Genomic DNA, 22,087 nt, shown 5'->3' on the forward strand with positions numbered 1-22,087 from the left:
TGCTAATCATCAGGCATGAATCACTGAGGCACAACAAAGAACTTTTAGGAATACTTGCCACTAAAGGCAGCTACTGGTACACGAGAATTGTGGTCCTTTTGTGCAATATTTATCACAAGACTCACACATCCAGATATTTTTGGTCATTTTTTCCATAATAGATCCCTAAGATTTGAGGCCTAAGACGATATTTAATTCCCCATTTTTTCCCCACTATTCCAGGTCCAGTCAGGTTACTGTAAGGTTCAAGGTTCTAGTGTTTTGATTCTCATTAGGGTATTGTGCCTTAAAAAATAAGTGTTTTTGGCTTAGAGCTGCTAGTTATGGTAGTGTGTTTACACTGAGATGTCGGTACTGTCCAAACCACTGATGAAACAAGAACAGAAATGAAGGAATAACTCAGTCAGCCAAGCAGCATCTGTGGAAAGAGAAACCTTTTTTTAATACCAAAAATGAACTTTATTTGTAATAAAACATATTCAAAACGAAAACCATACAGAACTCTTAATGTATTGTGAGTATTCAATACTGCTAATGTTATGCCCAGTAATGTTAACACCTTTCTTTGCAAGGGGCAGGAAAGGCACAAACACATGACATTGGTAGAGGGGACAGACAGGTTAGAAAGGGAATGGAATTAAATAGTATAAAGCGGTATGCAACAGAAAGCTCAGGATCACCCCTTTAGACTGAATGCAAATGCTCTGTGAAGCGATCACCCAAATAGTATTTGTTTTCTCCATTGCAGCAGAGGCCACATTGCAAACAATGATTGCAATAGACTTGATTGGAAGAAGTACGTGAATCTCTGCTTCAGCTGGAACGATTGTTTGGGTCCCTGGATGACGGGAAGGGAAGAGGTGAACTGACAGATGTTGGATCACCTCTGGTTACATGGGAGAGTGTCGTGTGAAGGGGAGTGGTGAGTGGGAACAGAAGAATGAAGCAAGGCGTCAGAAAATGAGCAGCCCCTGTAAAATACAGAAAGGGAAGGGGAGGGGTGACTGGTGGTGGAACCACATTGGAGCTGGTGGAAATTTCCAAAGAAACTACTTGAACTAGCTGAGTTCTTCCAGAATTCTGTTTTTGTTTCAAATTTTGCCATCTGCAATTTTATTAAAATACCACTGATGAAATGTTGCATAAGTCCAGAACAAAAGTACAATATCCATTAAGTGTACATTAAATTTAAATGTCAAGTTTCAAGACATTTTAATTTAAAAGAAGATTATGAGTATGTTAGTTGGGGCTGATTTATATTTATTTTCAATTTTCATGGGACTTATTCCATTTGTTTATATATCTGGCCATTAATGGAACTATTTTAGCAGCATTTTAATCAGTTGTGAAGCTTTCAAGTGACTAGTTTAAACAAAACCTTTCCATCCAGATATAGAATGTGTTTATGTTTAGACTTAGACAGATTCAGTGTTCGCTGTGTGGACAGCATTCCAAGCCTGCTTGATAAAACTGTTCAATTAAGGCAAAAGCATTTACATGGTGTAATTTACCTAAATTGCCAGTGGGCCTCTAACACACTAGCAGTGTTAGAATTGATTTAAGCAATTGATTTTAGCTGAAGCTGATAAATTTCTGCTTGTTAGTTACAGTAATTTTGCAGAAGACTTTGTAAAGCAGTATTGAAGTGTGCATTTAGCTGATGTTTAAAAGAAATGTTATTTACAGTGGGTTTTTACTGTTTGTTTAGATGTTTGGGCAGTTTGCCAGGCTATTGAAGCTTAAAATTTTTCTTCTTTAAATATTTAAACAACAAATTATCCAATGTTCCCATTTGCACTAAAGATAAACTCCCTATGTAAATAAATAGACAGAGAAATTAATTCTTCTGGTTAAGGGAAATAGCTTCCAGGCCCAGAAATAAGGCATTGTTGAAATGCGATTCAAAAATATAGCTTGCATCATCTGTTTTTATTTAATATGATTGCATTGTGTAATGTTATACCAAAGTGCAAGACTAGGAGGGTGCAACATTGTTGAAAATGCTTTCTTTAAATTACATTAAAACCAAATATCATTCAATCCTATAGATATTAAAAGTTAGATAGCAGTTGCATGGTGTTGCCTTGATTTCTGGTCAGCACTATTCATTAAGCTAACACCTTGAAAACGCGTGTGCATGTTTTATCTTTGTATCACGTGCAAGGGAATGAAACTGATGAGGCTCTACATAAATGGAATTTGCTCTCTGAATATCTTTGCACTAAACAACACTCATACCAGTGACCAGCTGACTTTTTCGGTTTTGGATCATATTGGTATTGCCAATTCCCTGCAGTGAATCGGGTGGAGCCAGTTGCAATTCAGATGTAGATGTAGTCTGGATAAGGCTAGCTACTTTTTTCAGTTGATCTGAACTTTCTTCAACTGCTGTATATTCAGTTGGTGGAGTGGGGCACAAATGGTATTAATGTTAACCTTGTGCAATGGGAAAAAAATCCTTTATGCCTGTTTTAAGTTTAATTTATGGTCAAAGCCAAGATATCTTCAGATAATATAGATTGTTCCAGATTTTGCTGGGTTAGTTGACATTAAATTCAGGATTCATGCACAAACACAGAAGCTTTCAGACACAAACTGATCGAGTAACTCAGCTGGTCAGGCTGAATCCCTGGAGAACATGGATAGGTGACGTTTCAGTTCAGGACCCTTCTTCAGATGAAATGTAGAATCCTTTGGTTGAGTTAAGAAACGGCAAGCGTAAAATGATGCTGATTGGGAGTTATACACAGGAAGAAGGGTCCTGACCGATCTTTGTTCTCCAGGGATGCTGGCTGATCCATTGAGTTACTTTGGCACTTTATGTCTTTTTTTGTAAACCAACATCTGTACATCCTTCTTTGTACTGAAGAGTTCAGGTTGCTGGTAGCTGATTTTATGTTTTACAACATGGATTGTAGATGGTCCCCACCACACACATTGAAGAAAACAGCTTTGCAGGTTAGATTTAATGCAGTGTCTTCCCCATTGATTTCAGGTGGCAGATCAAGACTGCGTGGAACTAAGGATAGCTGTTTTAACTTAATATGTTTATTTAAATATCTTGCATAATGTAATTCTTACATTGTTTAAGTGTTTTTTAAGTGTTTATAATGTTTAAATGTTTCTGAAGCTTTTACAGCTTTGATAACTGACTCAGCCAGGGTGAGTACCTTAGATGGTTGTCAGTGTTTTTCAACTGTTTTTGTGAGCAGTGATTGCTGTTTTCTCCCATCAACTTCACGTAAAGGTATGAAGGTATTTTGGGTTGTTGTTTCTGTTGAAGATTGGGGTGGTTTCTCCCAGTAATATCCCGTAGGCAGCAACATGAAAGGAATTTATTCACAAAATGCTGGAGTAACTCAGCAGGTCAGGCAGCATCTCAGGAGAGAAGGAATGGGTGACGTTTCGGGTCGAGACCCTTCTTCAGACTGATGTCAGGGGGGCAGGACAAAGGAAGGATATAGGTGGAGACAGGAAGATAGAGGGAGAACTGGGAAGGGGGAGGGGAAGAGAGGGACAGAGGAACTATCTAAAGTTGGAGAAGTCAATGTTCATAACGCTGGGCTGCAAGCTGCCCAAGCGAAATATGAGGTGCAGTTCCTCCAATTTCCGGTGGGCCTCACTATGGCACTGGATGAGGCCCATGACAGAAAGGTCAGACTGGGAGTGGGAGGGGGAGTTGAAGTGCTCAGCCACCGGGAGATCAGGTTGGTTAAGGCGAACAGACCGAAGGTGTTGAGCGAAACGATCGCCGAGCCTGCGTTTGGTTTCGCCGATGTAAAGAAGTTGACATCTAGAGCAGCGGATGCAATAGATGAGGTTGGAGGAGGTGCAGGTGAACCTTTGTCTCACCTGGAAAGACTGTTTGGGTCCTTGGATGGAGTTGAGGGGGGAGATAAAGGGACAGGTGTTGCATCTCCTGCGGTTGCAGGGAAAAGTGCCCGGGGATGGCGTGGTTTGGGTAGGAAGGGACGAGTGGACCAGGGAGTTACGGAGGGAGCGGTCTCTGCGGAACGTAGAAAGGGGAGGGGATGGGAAGATGTGGCCAGTGGTGGGGTCCTGTTGTAGGTGACGGAAATGTTGGCAGATGATTTGTTGGATACGCTGGCTGGTGGGGTGGAAGGTGAGAACGAGGGGGATTCTGACCTTGTTACGAATGGGGGGAGGGGGAGCAAGAGCGGAGCTGCGGGATGTAGAAGAGACCCCAGTGAGAGCCTCATCTATAATGGAAGAACAGAAGCCCCGTTTCCTGAAGAATGAGGACATCTCTGATAGAAACATAGAAAATAGGTGCAGGAGTAGGCCATTCGGCCCTTCGAGCCTGCACCGCCATTCAATATGATCATGGCTGATCATCCAACTCAGTATCCCATACCTGCCTTCTCTCCATACCCCCTGATCCCTTTAGCCACAAGGGCCACATCTAACTCCCTCTTAAATATAGCCAATGAACTGGCCTCAACTTCTGTGGCAGAGAATTCCACAGATTCACCACTCTCTGTGTGAAAAAAAAGTTCTCATCTCGGTCCTAAAAGACTTCCCCCTTATCCTTAAACTGATGCCCTAGTGTGAAACACCTCATCCCGGGCGCAGATTTTCCTCAACATTTGAGGAATATTATTTCATCTCAGTTTTTGTGGTTTGTTTTTGATCATTTGCTTTTAAGTTATGAAAAGCAAATAAATGACCCATTTAAGGATTGTGTAACTCTGAACTCCAGTCACTTGAAACTGGCTTCTTGAAAGGTTTTTGCTAAACAAGAACACTCTGCAAGCAATTTGTGATTGTACGTAATCCATAACAATTGTCCGAGAGAAATAGTACAGATTCATGCACTGTTTTGTTTAATTTCATAAATGTTGTGATATTTTCACTGTTAAGTAAATTGATAATCCTTCATTTAAAACTCATCACTTTAAAGCTCAAAATTGCATCAGGAATAAAAGTAATACAGCAATATTAAAGCAGAATGGAGTTCTTAGCACTGTAGCGATTTCCTTTTGCAGTATTTAGATGACCTACTGCTTTCTCTATCATTGGCTGCTATTATTTCTTTCCAGTGGAATTGTTCTCTTTGAGAGGTTGGCTGTCTAGCTTTGCTTTTCCAGACATTTTTCAGATCTCCAGCATTTAGTTTTGCCTTCCATTTCCTTGCCTGCTGAGATTGTGTTGCTCTCACAATCTAATATATTAGAAGAGGACCTGTCAAGAGTGGTGACCTTTTTTTCCCCTAGTGAGATATATAGACAATGGATACTTCATAGTGAGATATAAGGTTGTAATCTAATGAAAGGGTTCAGATATCCTAAATCAGGAGAGCAAAACTGCAGCATTTCATAACCATCTGAGCCCTGAGAATAGATTTCAGCCTTGAACTCCCTTCATAGTGCAATATCTGTTATCTTTTTAATTACATGGTTTATTTCTTTGTAGCTTTTAATTCAGTTTTCCAGCTGTCTCTGTGCCACTGATGGCAAGTCAACATGATGTCGTATCAAGTCCATGGTATCTACAAATGACACATTTATGACTACGGGTAACAGATCTGAAGTTATAACCTACTCTTGGTTGTTCGATATAATTTTTATATCACATAAATCTGGAGGATAGGGAACATAATTAATTAACTGAAATCCTGAATCTGGAAGCTAGGGATCATAATTAATTAACTGAGATGCTGATCTCAAAGTTATGGAATATTTCGAAGTGTACATTTCTTTGATAAATGTGATGCGACCATTTTGGAAAAAATAAATGGGAAGCTTGACTGAATTATGATGGAAAAAAAGGACAAATTATCAGAATTTTTGGAGAATGTTTCTTAAATACTGGTCTTAGCCACATTCTTTAGGATAAATGTAAACTTTTATGTAAGAGGAGTTTTACCAGAATGAAATAAAGGATTAAGAACTCATGTGAACATATTGAAGCAACCAGGGTTTTTCTGTTCAAAACACTGAAGGAATTTGAGATTATTAAAGGATTTTCAAAATGGCTATTTCTGTTAGTATCTATGGCCCATGTGGTTTGTCCATTACATACCTAAGAAGGTTCATATTTTCCATTCCACATCATCTGTCTGGTTCTTCGCATGCTGCCAACCTCAACATAAAAACATTGCGTGCTCTGCTCCATTTATTCAACTTCCAATTTACTGCCTCATTCTTACCTTGGGCTTCCAAACCCAATGCAATCTACCCTGAACACACCTGTGCCTGCCAAATATACGGTATAAACATCAGGAAATGCAGCTTCCCCTCCAATGTGGTTAACCAAGCGCTCATCTACATCTCCTTTATATCCCATATTTATACTCGCATCCCGACTTCCCCCAAACAGAAGAGGGGAAAATTCCCTTAGTTCTTACCTTTCACGCCACCTCCCTGACCTGCTGAGTTCCTCCAGCTGGTCTCCTTCTTTTGCTCAACATCAATATTTTCTCTCCCTTTCTCTCCCCCTTTCTCTCCCCCTTTCTCTCTCCCCCCCTCTCTCTCTCCCCCCTCTCTCTCCCCCTCTCTCCCCCCTCTCTCTCCCCCCCTCTCTCTCACCCCCTCTCTCCCCCCTCTCTCTCCCCCCCTCTCACTCCCCCTCCCTCTCCACCCACCTCTCTCTCCCCTTCTCTCTCCCCCGTTCTCTCTCACCACTTCTCTCTCCCCCCTTCTCTCTCCCCCCTTCTCTCTCCCCCCCTTCTCTCTCTCCCCCTTCTCTCCCCCCCTTTCTCTCCCCCCCTTTCTCTCCCCCCCTCTTCTCTCCCTCAACCATGGTAGCTCCCTACTTGGCCTAGATGAACCATCCCCCCTCCGCACCATGTCTTGCCCCTCTACCATGGTTTCTCTACCCATTCCTCTCACTTAATTCACTTACTAGTTGTTTATATAATTATGTCCATTCTTCCAACATAATTATAATTTCTTATTTCAGAATTCTTATTGAATATTTCAGTCACAATGAATGAAGGCACCAGATGATAACATGTCCAATAATATTCAGCCGTATGATGAAATTTTGTTTCTCTATCCACAGATGCTGTCTGAATATTTTCAACATTTTCTGTTTTTATTTTAATAACCCAGACTAGTGGAGATATCCAGTAATACTTTATTTTCATTTTGTTGAATCGTGACACCTTCCATAACCTAATGGGCTGTCAGGACTCTCAGTCTAAGCTGAGAGGTGAATGATAAGCGGATGGAGGAGGGGAAAGGAACTAGGTGACAGTGTTGGAGGAGTGGAAAGAAAGGTATACAGGGGTGAGGAGAGTTGAGTGGATGAAAAAGATGGGGAAAGGTTACCTGAATTTGGAGAATTCGATTTTCCTACCATTGGGTTATAGGCTACGCATGAGATGCTTTTCCACATGACCAAATAACCAAATCTAATACCACTCTGGCAATGGAGGAAGCCGAAGACAGACGGGTTAGTATGGGAAGGGGAACTGGAGTAGCTAGCAACATACAGGTCCTGCTGTCCCTAGAGGACAGAGCCCAAGTGTTCAGCAAAACAGTTGCTTAGATTACGCTTGGTGTCGCCGATGTGGAGGAGCACAACGATAGCACCAACTGCAATAAGCAAGGTTGGAGGAGATGCATGCAAACCCCTGTTTCATTTTTAGTTCAATTTAGTTTAGATATACAGCGTGGAAATAAGCCTTTCGAGCCACCGAGTCCTCGCCGAAGAGTACACAAGTTTGATCCTACACACTAGGAACAATTTGCAGAAGCCAATTAACCTACAAACCTGTATGGTTTTGGAGTGTGGGAGGAAACTGGAACACCTGGAGAAGACACATGTGGTCATAGGGAGAACGTACGAACTCCATGCAGACAGCACACATAGTCAAGATTGAACCCGGGTTTTTGGCAACTCTACTGCTGTGCCACTGTGCCGCCCATGTTTCAAGAATCATAATTCATGTGTAATTATCAAGTCCCTTCATTAATCTCTCCCTTTGCTGGAGGGATTTGCACCACAGATGTGCTATTGGAAAGAGCCTAGGCACATGTTTTTTTTGTATTGGAGCTCAGACTGAGAGTCCTGACAGCCCATTAGGTTATGGAAGGTGTCACGTTTCAACAAAATGAAAATAAAGTATTACTGGATATCTACACTAGTCTGGGTTATTAAAATAAAACCAGAAAATGTTGAAAATATTCAGACAGCATCTGTGGATAGAGAAACAAAATTTCATCATACTACTGCGTGACCTACTGAACATTTTCAGCCTTTTCTATTTTGTTTCAGATTTTGTTGTTTTATAGTTACTGAGTTGATGAAACCAATTTTAATCCACCAGTAGGCACAAAGTCAAAGCGTTACTTTCCGGCTGAGGGACTAACACATACTGTTGTTGTTCTGTTTTGCACACCATCCTCTTAACTTGTTGCAGCATTAACGACTCGTATTAATGAGCATGAAAATGAAGGCTTAAAAAAATAGGAAATAGATATAAAGATTTTTTTCTGTCACATGATTGTTTTTGTGTTCAGTTTTGTCAAATGTACAAATATTCGGTTATAGCTTGGTTAAGGCCCTGCGTTTATAGAAGTGATACGTTTCACCCTGTTTTATAATTTATTTACTCCATATAAAATTCAAGCGTCAGTTGTTTGTGAGTGAAAAGATAACGGACAGTATTTTATGCCAGGGCCTTTTTTCATTGTTTGACACTGAAATGTTAATGTTCTTGGTTGTGTATGTATCCAATTCCCTATTTACAAATATGTATTTTTAAATGTTAATTTTGGGATTGAAAAAATATATATTTCAGTGACAATGAAGGGATTAAAATATCTTCTGCCCACATTCTAATGTGTAATGAAGCACATTTAAACCATAAACAGTTTAGATAGAAGGCATTAAATTGATATATTCTTTAATGGATACTGATTAATGTACTGAGTTAGCGCTGTGCTCTCATTTCTCGCTTTGAATCCAGGCCAAGCCAATTGACTGACGTTTTTCCTTCTGGCTGTTAGAACCCTATGTGTAATAAATGCATGGTCTCAGTTCTATTAATGAACCTAATATGTGATGTTTTGCTGAAGAATTATTCTTTTACTTCTGTTGCATTTGCATTTTTTATACTTTCTTCATATTATGGAGGGATATTTTCACTGAAAAACAGTATCTGTGGTTTCAAGCATTTATTGTCAAAATCAAGCACCCTAGAGTCTGATCTAGTATAGTAAAGTCATTGTATTGCTGCCCCAATAATGCAGCTTAGCTTGATAATTTTCTATTTCCCTTTCAAATAGTCCTGTGCTAATTTATTTTTGTATAATTTTTCTTTTGTTGCTTAACCATGGTTATTAAGAAATGGATGGAAATGCTTTTATACATGCAATCAAAAATTTAGGAGAAATTTTCATATGTACAGGAGGATCTATACAGTCTACTTCAGTCCAAGGTAGATTGAAATAGGTCTCAGAGGTGAATGACTATTTAATGTTTAAACAGGCAAAGCATAGTTATATTTCAAAGGAATATTGGCCCAAATTACCTGTCAAGTTAATAGTGAGGCAAACAACAAGCACCATTCTTTATTTTAAATGATACTGCAGCTTCATGCAAAAGGCAGAACATTTTAAATATCACGATGGCTTTTTAACCTTGTAGGGCTTGACACCAGCAGATTTCTATAACAGCCGAAGTGGCGCAGGTGTTACATACATAGTCTAACCATCTGTAGTCTCAATTCTCCCAAACTTGGAATCATGCAGTGGAAGTTTAGGGAATGAATGAGCCCATGGTGTCTTTGTAATTTAAAATCCTCGATCTCCTTTACTCCAAAGAAGACGATACCAGTCTTGTAGCGATGCAGTGGCGCAGCTGGTAGAGCCGCTGCCTCACAGTCCCAGAGACCCAGGTTCGATTCTGACCTCAGGTGCTGTCTCTGTGGAATTTGCACGTTCTCCTTGTGACCATGCGGGTTTCCTCCAGGGTTTCATCCCACATCCCCAAGACGTGCTGGTTTGTAAATTTCCTCCTAGGATATAGGGAGTGGATGAGAAAGTGGGATAACATAGAACTAGATTAAATGGGTGATCGATGGTCGGCATGGACTTGGTGGGCCAAAAACATAGAAAATAGGTGCAGGAGGAGGCCATTCGGCCCTTTGAACCAGCACCGCCATTCATTGTGATCATGGTTGATCGTCCCCAATAAATAACCCGTGCCTGCTTCTCCCCATATCCCTTGATTCCACTAGCCCCTAGAGCTCTATCTAAAAAGGCATGTTTCCATACTGTATTTCTAAATTAAACTAAACTAATCAGTATCACTTAATAATAATTCTTCAGCTTTGACAATTTTCTCTAAATCTCCTCTGCACCCTTGTGCTATCTTGTCTCTCTTGCACTGTAATCAGAAATATACACATTTCTCAAGCATGATTTTTTATTCAAGCATGATCTTATTCTCACTGAATAGGATCCCAGTATCCTGTATACCACCATAATTGCTTTATCTGTCTGCTTTGCTATTGTCAGAGGTCATTGGACTTGCGCTCCAAAATGTATTTCTCGATGGCTCTGCACTTCATGATTTTCAACAGTTTACTGTGTATTTCCTTCCGTTCTTGGTCCTCCCCAAATGCATTTTCTTAGGCTTCACTGCATTGAAATCTTTTTGTCATTTAGTGCCCATCCCATAAGTCCATTCCAGTGATATTTTTCTGTAGCCTAATTTTGTAGGCTGGTGTTAATTGCCCAGACAGTCTTGAAGTTAAGCAATTAGGCCACAGGGTACCAAACAAGGTAATGGAGATATTTCAGTGGCCAGAGAAGCCCTATCTTTTCTGGAAAATTATGAAATCTGCCAAAGGCCCGACACCCAGCTTTGCCAATTGGCAAAGCATGAAGGTATGTTTATTTTTTTTCTGATTGTCTCTGACATTTGAACTAACGATTGTGATACTGCACATTTGTCCTACTTGGCACAGGATCCAAAAACACATTCCCCAGTGTAAACACAGGGAAATCTCAGTGAGTTCCTGCTTCACCTCTGGACTCTGGACTCCGCCTGGAGTCTGGCAACAAAGCACAGTGAGAAGAGGCTGGCTGATCTCAGCCAGTAAGCTCAGGGCTTCTGCATTTGAACAAGGAGATCCAAAATGTACCACTATTTAGGTGAGAAATGCAGGACATTCAGTGCTAAACTGACAGCTTCTCCCAGCAGAATCTAGGCCTTTGCCTCGGAAGTAAATAACTAAATGCATCAATTGTGAGTTTGGAATTAATGTTGCCAAAGAGATTAACCAACATAAGCAATTAAGAGAACATTAAACATGTCTCAGAATACTTGGCACAGTTCCTCAATTTAACATTTTGTCAAGCTACTGGGAGAGCGCTGGCATGTCATTGAAACCAAGAAATCAAAAAACTAGGCTCTAATTCAAAAAATAAGTTGGTTGTTTTCAGTATGCTTCTTCCACATTGCACAATTGCTCATAATGTAGCTTATATAGCACCTAGATAGACATATTTCTCTTTTTTTTTAAAAATTGGTGCTAAGGTAACACCAGATTTTTAAAGCACATCAGCTTTAATATATTAAGAAATGCAGGAGTGACATTTAATTAGGTTACTTGTGATTTTTCATGCAGCTTGAAACCATTACAGTTTTGTTTGGTAACTGTGTGGCACTGGTTATTTTGGTCTCATTGTTCTTTGATTCACAAAATATCCTGAAGATAATAGTTTTGTGGCAATACTTTCATTTTTTTTGCTGTTCTCTCTTTACCTTTAGCCTCAGTTTAGTTACCTTCTGCTCTATTATCTTGTTGCCTACTCCAGAGGTTACACCCTGTGCAAATATGCTACTACATGCCAAGCACAGGGAGAATTTTTCTTATTTTTAGAGATTTTTCTGGAGTCTGCAAAATTACTTTGGTTATATCTAAATCTTTAATGTATTTTTAAATGCTACTACACTGACAGTCCGTGAACAAGAATGAATCACGTAAGTAGTAGCTAGTGACTCTGTAATACATGATAATTTTTCTGCAACTCCTCATAGTCACTGGAAGGCACTGGAGTTAAAGGTTATTGATGTACAATATTAGATACAAGGGAGTGATTTCATAGCTGTAATCTAATCTGTAGATTCAGGTGAATGTTCATAAACTGCTCAAGTTTCACTCTTGCGATTTATCCCGTTAGATGAGCAACCTTGATTAGGTTACAACCTGGTAATCACTCCCTGCTATCTCATTCTATATTTAATGCTGATCACAGGTAAAGGGTTATATGCATAACTAATGAAGTAAAGCAATGTAATTAATTATTCATCAGTAGTAATTATATGCAGTCATTTCTACATTTTAATTATCCATCTGGTATACATTTCCCATCAAGCTCCTTCTTGACAGCAGTAGTTCAAAAGCTTATAATGGTAGCAGTTCACCATATATATCGATTATGTCTTGTATGATGCCCTCAATTTTGATCATTTGTAAATTATTTTACATTTTTACAGTTGTTGATTCATTAACGTGGAATTTCTTGAAGATACTTGTCCTATATCAATCATAACCCCTGGCATAACAACCATTTTTGCCGTTGAGTGAATGATTGTTGGCCCTTCTTTCATAAAGTAATACCAGCATAGGTCAGTTAGTCTAATTTATTGCATTTTTAACATGATTTGGTCTCAACAGTTGAGGTCACAGTCAAGTATGGCATGGATGTTGAGTGCCATTTTCCATATGAATTTCGTCTGCCTGATTGGGAGAAGCTGAGCGATCTGCCGCACGATTTAGAGGTGCAGACCGGAATCAGTGGCCTGATAACCTTTTGTGCCCTCAACCAACATCACCTATAATTAATTCACCCTTTCCTCATTCTATTTGTTACTTGTGTAATCCTGTGATGTACCAATGGGTAAAACGATAATCAGAGCAACTGTAGTGTCACATCAAAGATCACCCATTGCAAAGTGTTTTGTTACGTCATAATCAGGTGAAATATAAATTCAAGTCATTTCCTTTCATCGCTTTCTTTGGAAGGCATCGAGTGAAGGTCACTAATTTTGGAATATAAAAAATAATTTATAGGAGAGCCTGAGTAGGAAGTATTTACTGCAATGAAGCTGAGTTGGTGGGTTTCACTGATGCAGGATCAAAAGACCAAGTAAAAGCTTTGCTTGTTGCAAATAATATGGTACAAATTTACAAATGGAATATTATAATAAATTGAGAAAGTGCAGATGGGAAAGGATGTGATACTTTCTGTAAACTTGAAATTAGAAGTTATAAGTTTAGGTCAATTACTTAAAGATAATGTTGAGGAATAGTGTAAAGCCTGGTCAACAGCAGTTTTGATAACGGAACCCTATTCAAATTTACATAGGGAGACAGGTGAAAGTGAATGCCACTGATGGTTGTTATCAACTGGTTTCATTGGGTTTACATTTGAAAGGGATTTGTGTAATTTTAATAATAAGTGAGATGAAAGACTGATCTGCTGAACTTGAAGTAAACAGGCTAAATCTGCCTGTTGCAAATAATTAAATGTAGAAGCATATGAGTGACAAAAGCACCAGAAGTAAATACACTTTCCTTTTATCTCTGCTCTTAAATCAGCTTTTGCTGTTTTTCTTTTGTCATTTAGGTTTTTATTTGAAATTAACTCAATTTACTTAATGAATGCTGAAATACAGAATAAGTATATCTTGGTACGAATTAAGTGCATTATCCGCAAGGATGCAAGAGTTGCGAGAAACTGCGGATGCTGTAATTTTGAACGAAACATACAAAGTGCAGGAATAACTCGTTGGGTCAGGCAACATGTGGAAAGGAAATGGATAGGTGATGTTTTGGGTTGGAACCCTTCTTCGGACCTTCGTTGCAGTAGTTAATTTTCCTGTTGTGGTTGGGGTTAAGTCGAAGAACCACTACTATGTCAATTATATTGAACCAGTTGTAAGATGGCGGTTGACTCACTACACGCCTCTCTCCTCCAATAACACTGCTGAACACACTTTTAAGGCATATGAGAAGATAGACCAATAAAGACCCTGGAGATATTTAAAGAAGACATTTTAATTGGCAAAGTAGAGCTTTACCTTGTGATAACTCTTTGGAATAATACGCAAGAAATTGAAATAATAAATGGTAACGTGAATTACGATAAACTAATTTAATCATCATTAAGTCTGACATGCATCCTTTGGAGATGTGGGTGCTCTTGTATACATATCATCTTGACTGTAAGGAGATATGTACTGAGGCAATACGAACTCCAAAAAAATAATCAAGTGTTGGATAAGTCTGGAACAAATTACTTTGGAAATTTTTTGACCTTCTGCACATGAATATATTATTAGCTAATGGCTTGGTGTGAAAGAAAACAAGTTGAATGCTGTGCCTTTCAGATTCTCAAGTTTCCCGTATTTACGGCTAGAAGGTAAGTAAGTTCCTAGCCGTCCCCAGAGAGTATTATTCGGTGGGTAAGAATGGAGTTCATCATTAAGAGAAAACGTTAGAATAGCTGCTCACTAATTCTAACTTGTTAATTAACCCACCACCAGTGGAAGATTATATTCTAGTGGAATCGTACCTTTGTACAAAAATACATTAATCACTTTGTAACCAAAGTGCTGAAATGTGTTGATAGTGCAGACAATTAAGCACCCGAGATCAGTATGGAGGAGGAGAATTACATCTATTTCAGCAAGTCTCACATACGGCAGAAGAAAGTGTGAGCAAGCTCATCCTTCGACAAGTTTGTGATGTATCTCTGCAAAATGAGAATTAATTGCTAATTTAACATGGTAAACTGGAAGACAATGCTTTATAAATGCAGAGCAAGCTAGTACCTTCATTGGAAACTCAAACCAAGTCTTCATGGATGAATTAATATGCATCATAATTAAATCATCAAGTATTCTGATATTGTTCAGTTAGTAACAGTAACCCATTGTTATTTCAGGAAGATCATCTTTCTTGCCAAGTAACTGACATACTAATTAACTTGTTGAGATCATACATTGGAAGAGCATTTAAAACTGCCAGAATGAAGTATACAAGTTCAGAGCATTTACTTATCTTCTAGTGATCTGCTGGTAATGACTTCTTACTTACTGTAGGTTTATCTTTACTTACAGAATAGCATGCAATTTCTTATTTATGTTATTAATGTTCAAAACTTTTAGGCATGAGAAAAGCTGTATATGTATATTATCCCTTGCCAATTTATTTAAAAGGATAATCATGGATAAATGGAACTGTTAATATACGTTATTAAAAATGTAAATAAATATTGTGCTTTCTGTATATTTCCATTACTTTTTCTACAACAAATGAGGTATGGAATACAGACTGTCCTAAGAATGACAATGTGAATGAGATTTTAATGTGTGAGCCCAGATAATCTCATTGTGTCCTCTGTTGATCCCTGTACAGTCCAGCAAGTTCTACCTATGCACAATATTTATTATTAAGAAAACTAACTTCGCAACCTCATATCTCAAATATTCAGAAGAGTACAATAAATTGCAATAACTATTCACCAATATTATTGGGGAGAATATGTATAATATTCATATTGTACAATGACAGTGTGAAAAGTAAGCATTGACTTGTTTTTTTTGTTGCTGGTGGTGATTGAGAAAATTGTGTTAATCAGAAGTCTGGAAGGTTTCCTTACTGGCCATAATAAACACCAGGCATCGACTTCAGAGATACAGCACAGAAACAGGCCCTTCGACCCACCAAGTCCGTGCCAACCAGCGATCACCCCATACACTAGCACTATCTTACACACTCATTGACAATTCAGAGAAGCCAATTAACCTACAAACCTGTATGTCTTTGGAATGTGGGAGGAAACCAGAGCTCCCGGAACTCCAGAGATGCTGCCTGTCCCTCTGAGTTACTCCAGCATTTTGTGTCTGCTCCCGAACAAACCTACAGGGTCCCAGGAGAAATGTACAAACTATACAGACAGCACCCATAGTCAGGATCGAACCCTGCTCCCTCGTGCTGTAAGGCAGCAACTCTACAACTGTGCCAGAGGGTGCCCTTATTCACTTAGGGTGAATAGTCAATCTTTGGTAGGGATATTAAAATCAAGAGAGCATGGTTTAAGGTGGAGAAGGAGATTTAAAGGGAATCTAAGGGGAACATTTTTTAAAGAGTGTTTGATATCTAGAACATGCTGCCAGAGTTGATGGAATCAAATGCAACTGCTGTGCTTAAGAGACATTTAAACAGAAACCTAAATAGGCAAAACAGAGACGGGATACAATCTTAAAGCGGACAAATGGCATTAGTGTAAATAAGCAATAGTATTGGCAAGGACATGGTGGGCCAAAGGGCCCATTTCTGTGCTGTATAACTGACTATGACTTTTCCTGTGGATTCTCATTATGATTCCCACAATGGCCTCATTAGCAAAATGGGACCCAACAAGAGCACGGTGAAGATAAGTCGTTCTTAATGCCGAGGAACTGTCTAATAAGAGAAGATGATGAGAGGACAGAAGTAGAGTGGGATACCTGGCAGGATTGGGGGATAAATTGATAATACTGTCTGGGAAATGAGTGGAATATTATTTTGGACATTGTGCAAGTTTGATAAATTTGTGTATAAGATAAATGGACAAGCAATTGAATAATTAAAAGCTAGAGGTGACAAAGTAGAATGTGAACATTAGGGCTGTAGAAGAATGTTGCAGTCGCCTGCTGAGTCTGGTTAGATTCAGATTTTTTAAAGTCAGAAAGGTCTATTTTGCATGTTTAATTGAGAATAAAGCAGAAACAATATGAAAACAAAAGAGATGGCAGATTCTGGAATCTGTAACAATAAGGAGAATGCTGGAACAACTCGGCAGGTCAAGCAGCATCTGTGGAGGGAAAAGATTTAAGTCGATGCTGCCTGTCCTGCTGAGTTACTCCAGCATTTTGTGTCTAGCTTCAGGTTTAAGTCAACATTTTTTCAGGCAAGAATAAACCAGAAAATATAAATGTAAGAAACTTAATGATGGAAAGGTAAAGATACGGTTATGGAAATATTGCTGAAGACATTTGGTGGAATTAAATGATTTAGTTCACTGATCATACCTGTTCAAAGCTAATATGCTAAAAGATAGATGGGGAATTTCACACCTATACTAGGTGTTAAAAGCTTTTAGATGCTTTTATATGTTAAACGAGCAAATTGAGGTGATTTAACCTAGAGTCTCCATTTACACTGGAGACTTTGTATTGGTATAAATCTGTCCTAAATTTAATCAGAATTAAACTGCATGGATATAAATCTGGTATTAAAATTCACCCCTCTCATCTAAGGTAAAGCTGTTTTAAGATTAGTATCCCCAGTGTAAACCGACAAGTGGACCTGAAGTAAAAATAGTATGAATACTGCAGAATGCTTTGTCATCAGCATGTTTTACATTATGACCCTTTAAAGTTAATCTGGCCAGGACCTGGAGCAATTTGAAGCAGAACAGCTGCAGGCCCTAGTATAAATAGGCTCTAGAAACATTTATGACCTCAAATGGACTTTATTAGGGGAATAGGAAGTGGTTTGGTGTTTGGGGAATTCAGTAAGTGGGTTATGACATAAAACATTGATCAGTTCGCTGTAATAGAAGTGAATAGATATGGTACATAGGGATTCTGTTCTTTAATTGAGTATGGATTTATACCAATTTGACCATTCTTTAAAATTGTCTGATTTCTGAGAAGCTGGCGTCATGGGTAAGGAAACTGTTCATTCTACACTTATGTTTCAGGATTGAAAATATACCAGAGCGGGAAAAATACCCTGGAAGATTCTTAATTTCTCCAGGAGATTACTTCTGAAATTCCAGTGTCTGTTAGGAGCAGTGAAACTGCCCATTTACCTGTGCCATCTGGGGTCACAATGAATATAGTTCAACCAGAATGCTTTGTAGAGACTTTGAATAACATGATGTGCTACAAGTCACCTTACATGCTATTCAAATAATAAATTGGCTGTGGGGAGAGAAAGTTGTGTTTCAGAAGGATATTACTGTATATGGCCATGGTTCTACAACTCTAGCAACATGGCTTTAATTTGGGATTTGCCCCGAATGGCCTTAGCCCAGAAGAATGCTACATGGAATCTAGAAATGTCACTGGTTATTTTTTATAGGTCAAGGGAGATTTGAGGCTTTATGAAACTTTTATTTTTGTGATTTCTATGCGGTGGTTTACGTGTCACACCATTGGAAAACTTTTTATGATTATGCATTAAGTTTTAAAGTTCATCATTGGTCTTCAGTGGGTTTAATTTTTTTAGGACTAAGACTAATGGCTCTGTGATATACGAGGTAATCAAATACATAGCCTGGGTCTCCCACCCACTTGGTTCTATCTGTTGAAAAAATTATAAACATAATTTGCATTGAGTAGATCTTCTGTTCTGGTTGTTTTTTCAGTTGATGGTGTAACTACATCTATATGTGTGATTTATTGTCATGCCTTATTTTTGTAGACCATTATAAAGGATTAACCGTGCCGCCATCATCCATATCCACATGCATTATGTTTTCTTGTATTTTTATAACTTCATATAATTACATACTCGCATGAAGTTTTTATAACAGCGGTTACGTTTCTCCAGAAAGTGCTCGCGACAGTCAGACAAGGACACTGTTTAGGTCCAATTGGACGTTTATGTTACATTGATAGCCATTATAATGTGTTTATAATGTGTTTAGTTTAGTTTAGAGATACAGCACGGAAGCAGGCCCTTCAGCCCTCTGAGTCTGCACCAACCAGCGATCCCCTTACACTAACACATTCATACACACAAGGGACAATTTAGAATATTTGCTAAACCAATTAACCTACAAACCTGAACGTCCTTGGAGTGTGGGAGGAAACCGGAGCACCTGGGGAAAACACACACGGTCACGGGTAGAGCATACAAACTCCATACAGACAGCACCCATAGTTAGGATCGAACCTGGGTCTCTGGTGCTGTAAGGCAGCAGCTCTCCCGCTGCGCAGCCATGACGCCCTAAAACCAAGTTAAATAGCAGAGGGTAGTTATTTAACTCAATCAACATTTATCTTGTGATGCATGTAATTACACGGACAATAGGTGCAGGAGTAGGCCATTCGGCCCTTCGCGCCAGCACCACCATTCAATGAGATCATGGATGACCATCCACAATCAGTACTCCGTTCCTGCCTTCTCCCCTTATCCCTTGATTCCGCTAGCCCTAAGAGCTCTATCTAATTCTCTTTTAAATGCATCCAGTGAATCAGCCTCCACTGCCTTCTGTGGCAGAGAATTCCACAAATTCACAACTCTGTGTGAATTTTTTTTTCCTCATTTCAGTTCTCAATGGCCTTCCCCTTATTCTTAAACTGTGGACCCTGGTTCTGGACTCCCCCAACATCGGGAATATGTTCCCTGCATCTAGCGTGTCTAATCCCTTACTTGAAAGTGGCAGCATAAGGACTTGTTACCCTTTAATGATACCTAATATGTAATTGGGCATGTGAGGATGAAATATTGAAACAATCAGAACTGAGAATGTATTTCGTTGTGGGAGGAAGGGAGCAATGTACTCCTTGTACTCCTTAAGTAATAGCAGATGATATGTATGTACGCCCATATTTAAGCAAATATATCCAAATTAAATGGTAAGATTTCCCATTGTTAAGGTCTTTTAAAGCTGTGCATCAGCAGCACATACGTATAGACTTTTAATCGTGAGGACAATAGAATTCCAATAATCAACTATGTAACCATTGGGAATTCCAGTGGTTTGGCATCTGGCTCACCAGGTGATGTTTACCACATCCCTGTCCCACTCGCCGGGGAACTAGATCCTGTTCTCCCATCCCACACACTGGGGCCCCGGATCCTGTTCTCCCATCCCACACACTGGGGCCCCGGATCCTGTTCTCCCATCCCACACACTGGGGCCCCGGATCCTGTTCTCCCATCCCACACACTGGGGCCCCGGTTCCTGTTCTCCTATCCCACACACTGGGGCCCCGGTTCCTGTTCTATCCCATACACTGGGGCTCCGGTTCCTGTTCTCCTATCCCACACACTGGGGCCCCGGTTCCTGTTCTCCTATCCCACACACTGGGGCCCCGATTCCTGTTCTCCCATCCCACACACTGGGGCCCCGGTTCCTGTTCTCCTATCCCACACACTGGGGCCCCGGTTGCTGTTCTCCTATCCCACACACTGGGGCCCCGGTTCCTGTTCTCCTATCCCACACACTGGGGCCCCGTTCCTGTTCTACCATCCCACACATGGGGCCCCAATTCTTGTTCTTCCATCCCACACACTGGGGCTCAAGTTCCTGTTCTCCCATCCCACACACTGGGGCCACGGTTCCTGTTCTTCCATCCCACACACTGGGGCCCTAGTTCCTATTCTCCCGTTATTGATAGGAATAATTGTGCAAGCCACAACATTCTATCTTCAGCTGGAACAAACATTATTGCAGCAAACGTGTGTGTTTTTTTGCTCTGTCTCCCTGCTGTAACAGTTGACCCATTAGTGGAAGGGCAAGACATTAGCTTACTTATAAAAGTCTGGAAAATTCATCAGGATTAACATTTATCGGGACAAATAAGCTCATGCTATTCTGAAGCCTTCCAGATCATAAAACCCAGTCCCAGGTTCTGTGATCAATTATTTTCAGTCGCCATAGACAAAATCAGAAAATGCTGGAAATACTCAGCAGCTCAGGTAACATGTGTGGAAGGAGAAACTGTTAATAATTCAGGTCGAAAACTCTTCATCAGGACCAGTAAATGGAGAAAACAGAGAAGAAAACAAGAAGGGTCTCAGTTCCAATGAAGAGTCTGGACCTGAAATCCTAAACGTTTCTCTTTCTCCAGATGCTGCCTGACTTAAGTATTTCCAGCATTCTTTTTTTAAAATTTTCTTTCAGATTTCTACATTCTGCAATTTTTGATTTTCACTTATTTCCATGTATGTTCATTGGTTTGACCACCATTGATAATCTCATAAGTTCAAAGATTCATAAGTGATAGGAGCAGAATTGGGCCATTTGGCCCATCAGCTCTAGTCCGCCATTCAATCATGGCTGATCTATCTTTCCCTCTTAATCCCATTCCCCTGCCTTCTCCCCATAACCCCTGACACCCTTACTAATCTAGAATCTATCTATCTCTGCATTAAAAATATCCATTGATGCCTTCCACAGCCTTCTATGGCAATGAATTCCACAGATTCACCATTCTCTGACTAAAGAAATTCCTCCTCATCTTCCTAAAGGAACGTCCTTTAATTCTGAGGCTATGACCTCTGGTCCTAGATTCTCCCATTAGTGGAAACATCCTCTCCCTATCCACTATCCAGGCCTTTCGCCATTCGGTAAGTTTGAATGAGGTCCCCCATCATCCTTCTAAACTCCAGCAAGTAGAGGCCCAGTGCCGTCAAGCGTCATCATATGTTAACCCACTCATTCCTTGGATTATTCCCGTAAACCTCCTTTGGATATATATTAAAACATATTTTTGCTGTAAATGTGCATATCTAAATAAGGCATTTCTTGGTACTATTTATTTTATGTAATTTATTTGTCTTGTTTGTTTCATTTTTGGATTAATCAGTGAATTTATTTGAATTTCACATAGAGCCTACCATGTTCCAAGTGGAAAAATATTAGCCGTGAAGGTAAGGTGAAAACTATTCATTACTTTCAAACAGTACATCAGGTTTTTTGTACTCATTTTGTTGTATTTTTACATATTAAGCAGTTCTTATTTACTTTGAAACGTGAACATTCATAGCGAGGAATGTTGAAGCCAATCACGATCCCAAATGAGATCAACTAAATTGGCATTGATTGATTGATTGGAATCTTGTGATTGGTGTGGTTTAAAGTAATATATTATGGCATTGGTTTTAGTAATTCAAAGATTATAAGTGGGATTTCCACTATAGCCAATTGAATGAAATAAATCAGGAAATTTATGGGCTGCACCGTAAAAGGTGGTCATGAAACATACCATATTGATGCAAAATCCAACTGGTTCTTGGATGTACGGATCCAGTATCTTTATTCTGTCTTCTCTTCTCAGCGCATTGTGAAGTGGCTGAACACGTTATTAGAATTTGTTTTCA

General features: G+C 39.5%; 1 protein-coding gene across 3 annotated transcripts in view; it reads left to right on the top strand.

Annotated features, from left to right (window-relative positions):
• Window positions 1-22,087, top strand: part of map2k5 (mitogen-activated protein kinase kinase 5) — a 239,605-nt gene that overhangs the window by 85,809 nt on the left and 131,709 nt on the right. For all 3 annotated transcript variants that reach the window (XM_078427570.1, XM_078427571.1, XM_078427572.1), the window contains one exon: window positions 21,598-21,637. In XM_078427570.1, the coding sequence (XP_078283696.1) occupies window positions 21,598-21,637 (40 nt within the window). The remainder of the gene's footprint in view (window positions 1-21,597; window positions 21,638-22,087) is intronic.

Source organism: Rhinoraja longicauda, chromosome 33 (assembly GCF_053455715.1).
Source record: "Rhinoraja longicauda isolate Sanriku21f chromosome 33, sRhiLon1.1, whole genome shotgun sequence".
Lineage (NCBI taxonomy): Eukaryota > Metazoa > Chordata > Chondrichthyes > Rajiformes > Arhynchobatidae > Rhinoraja > Rhinoraja longicauda.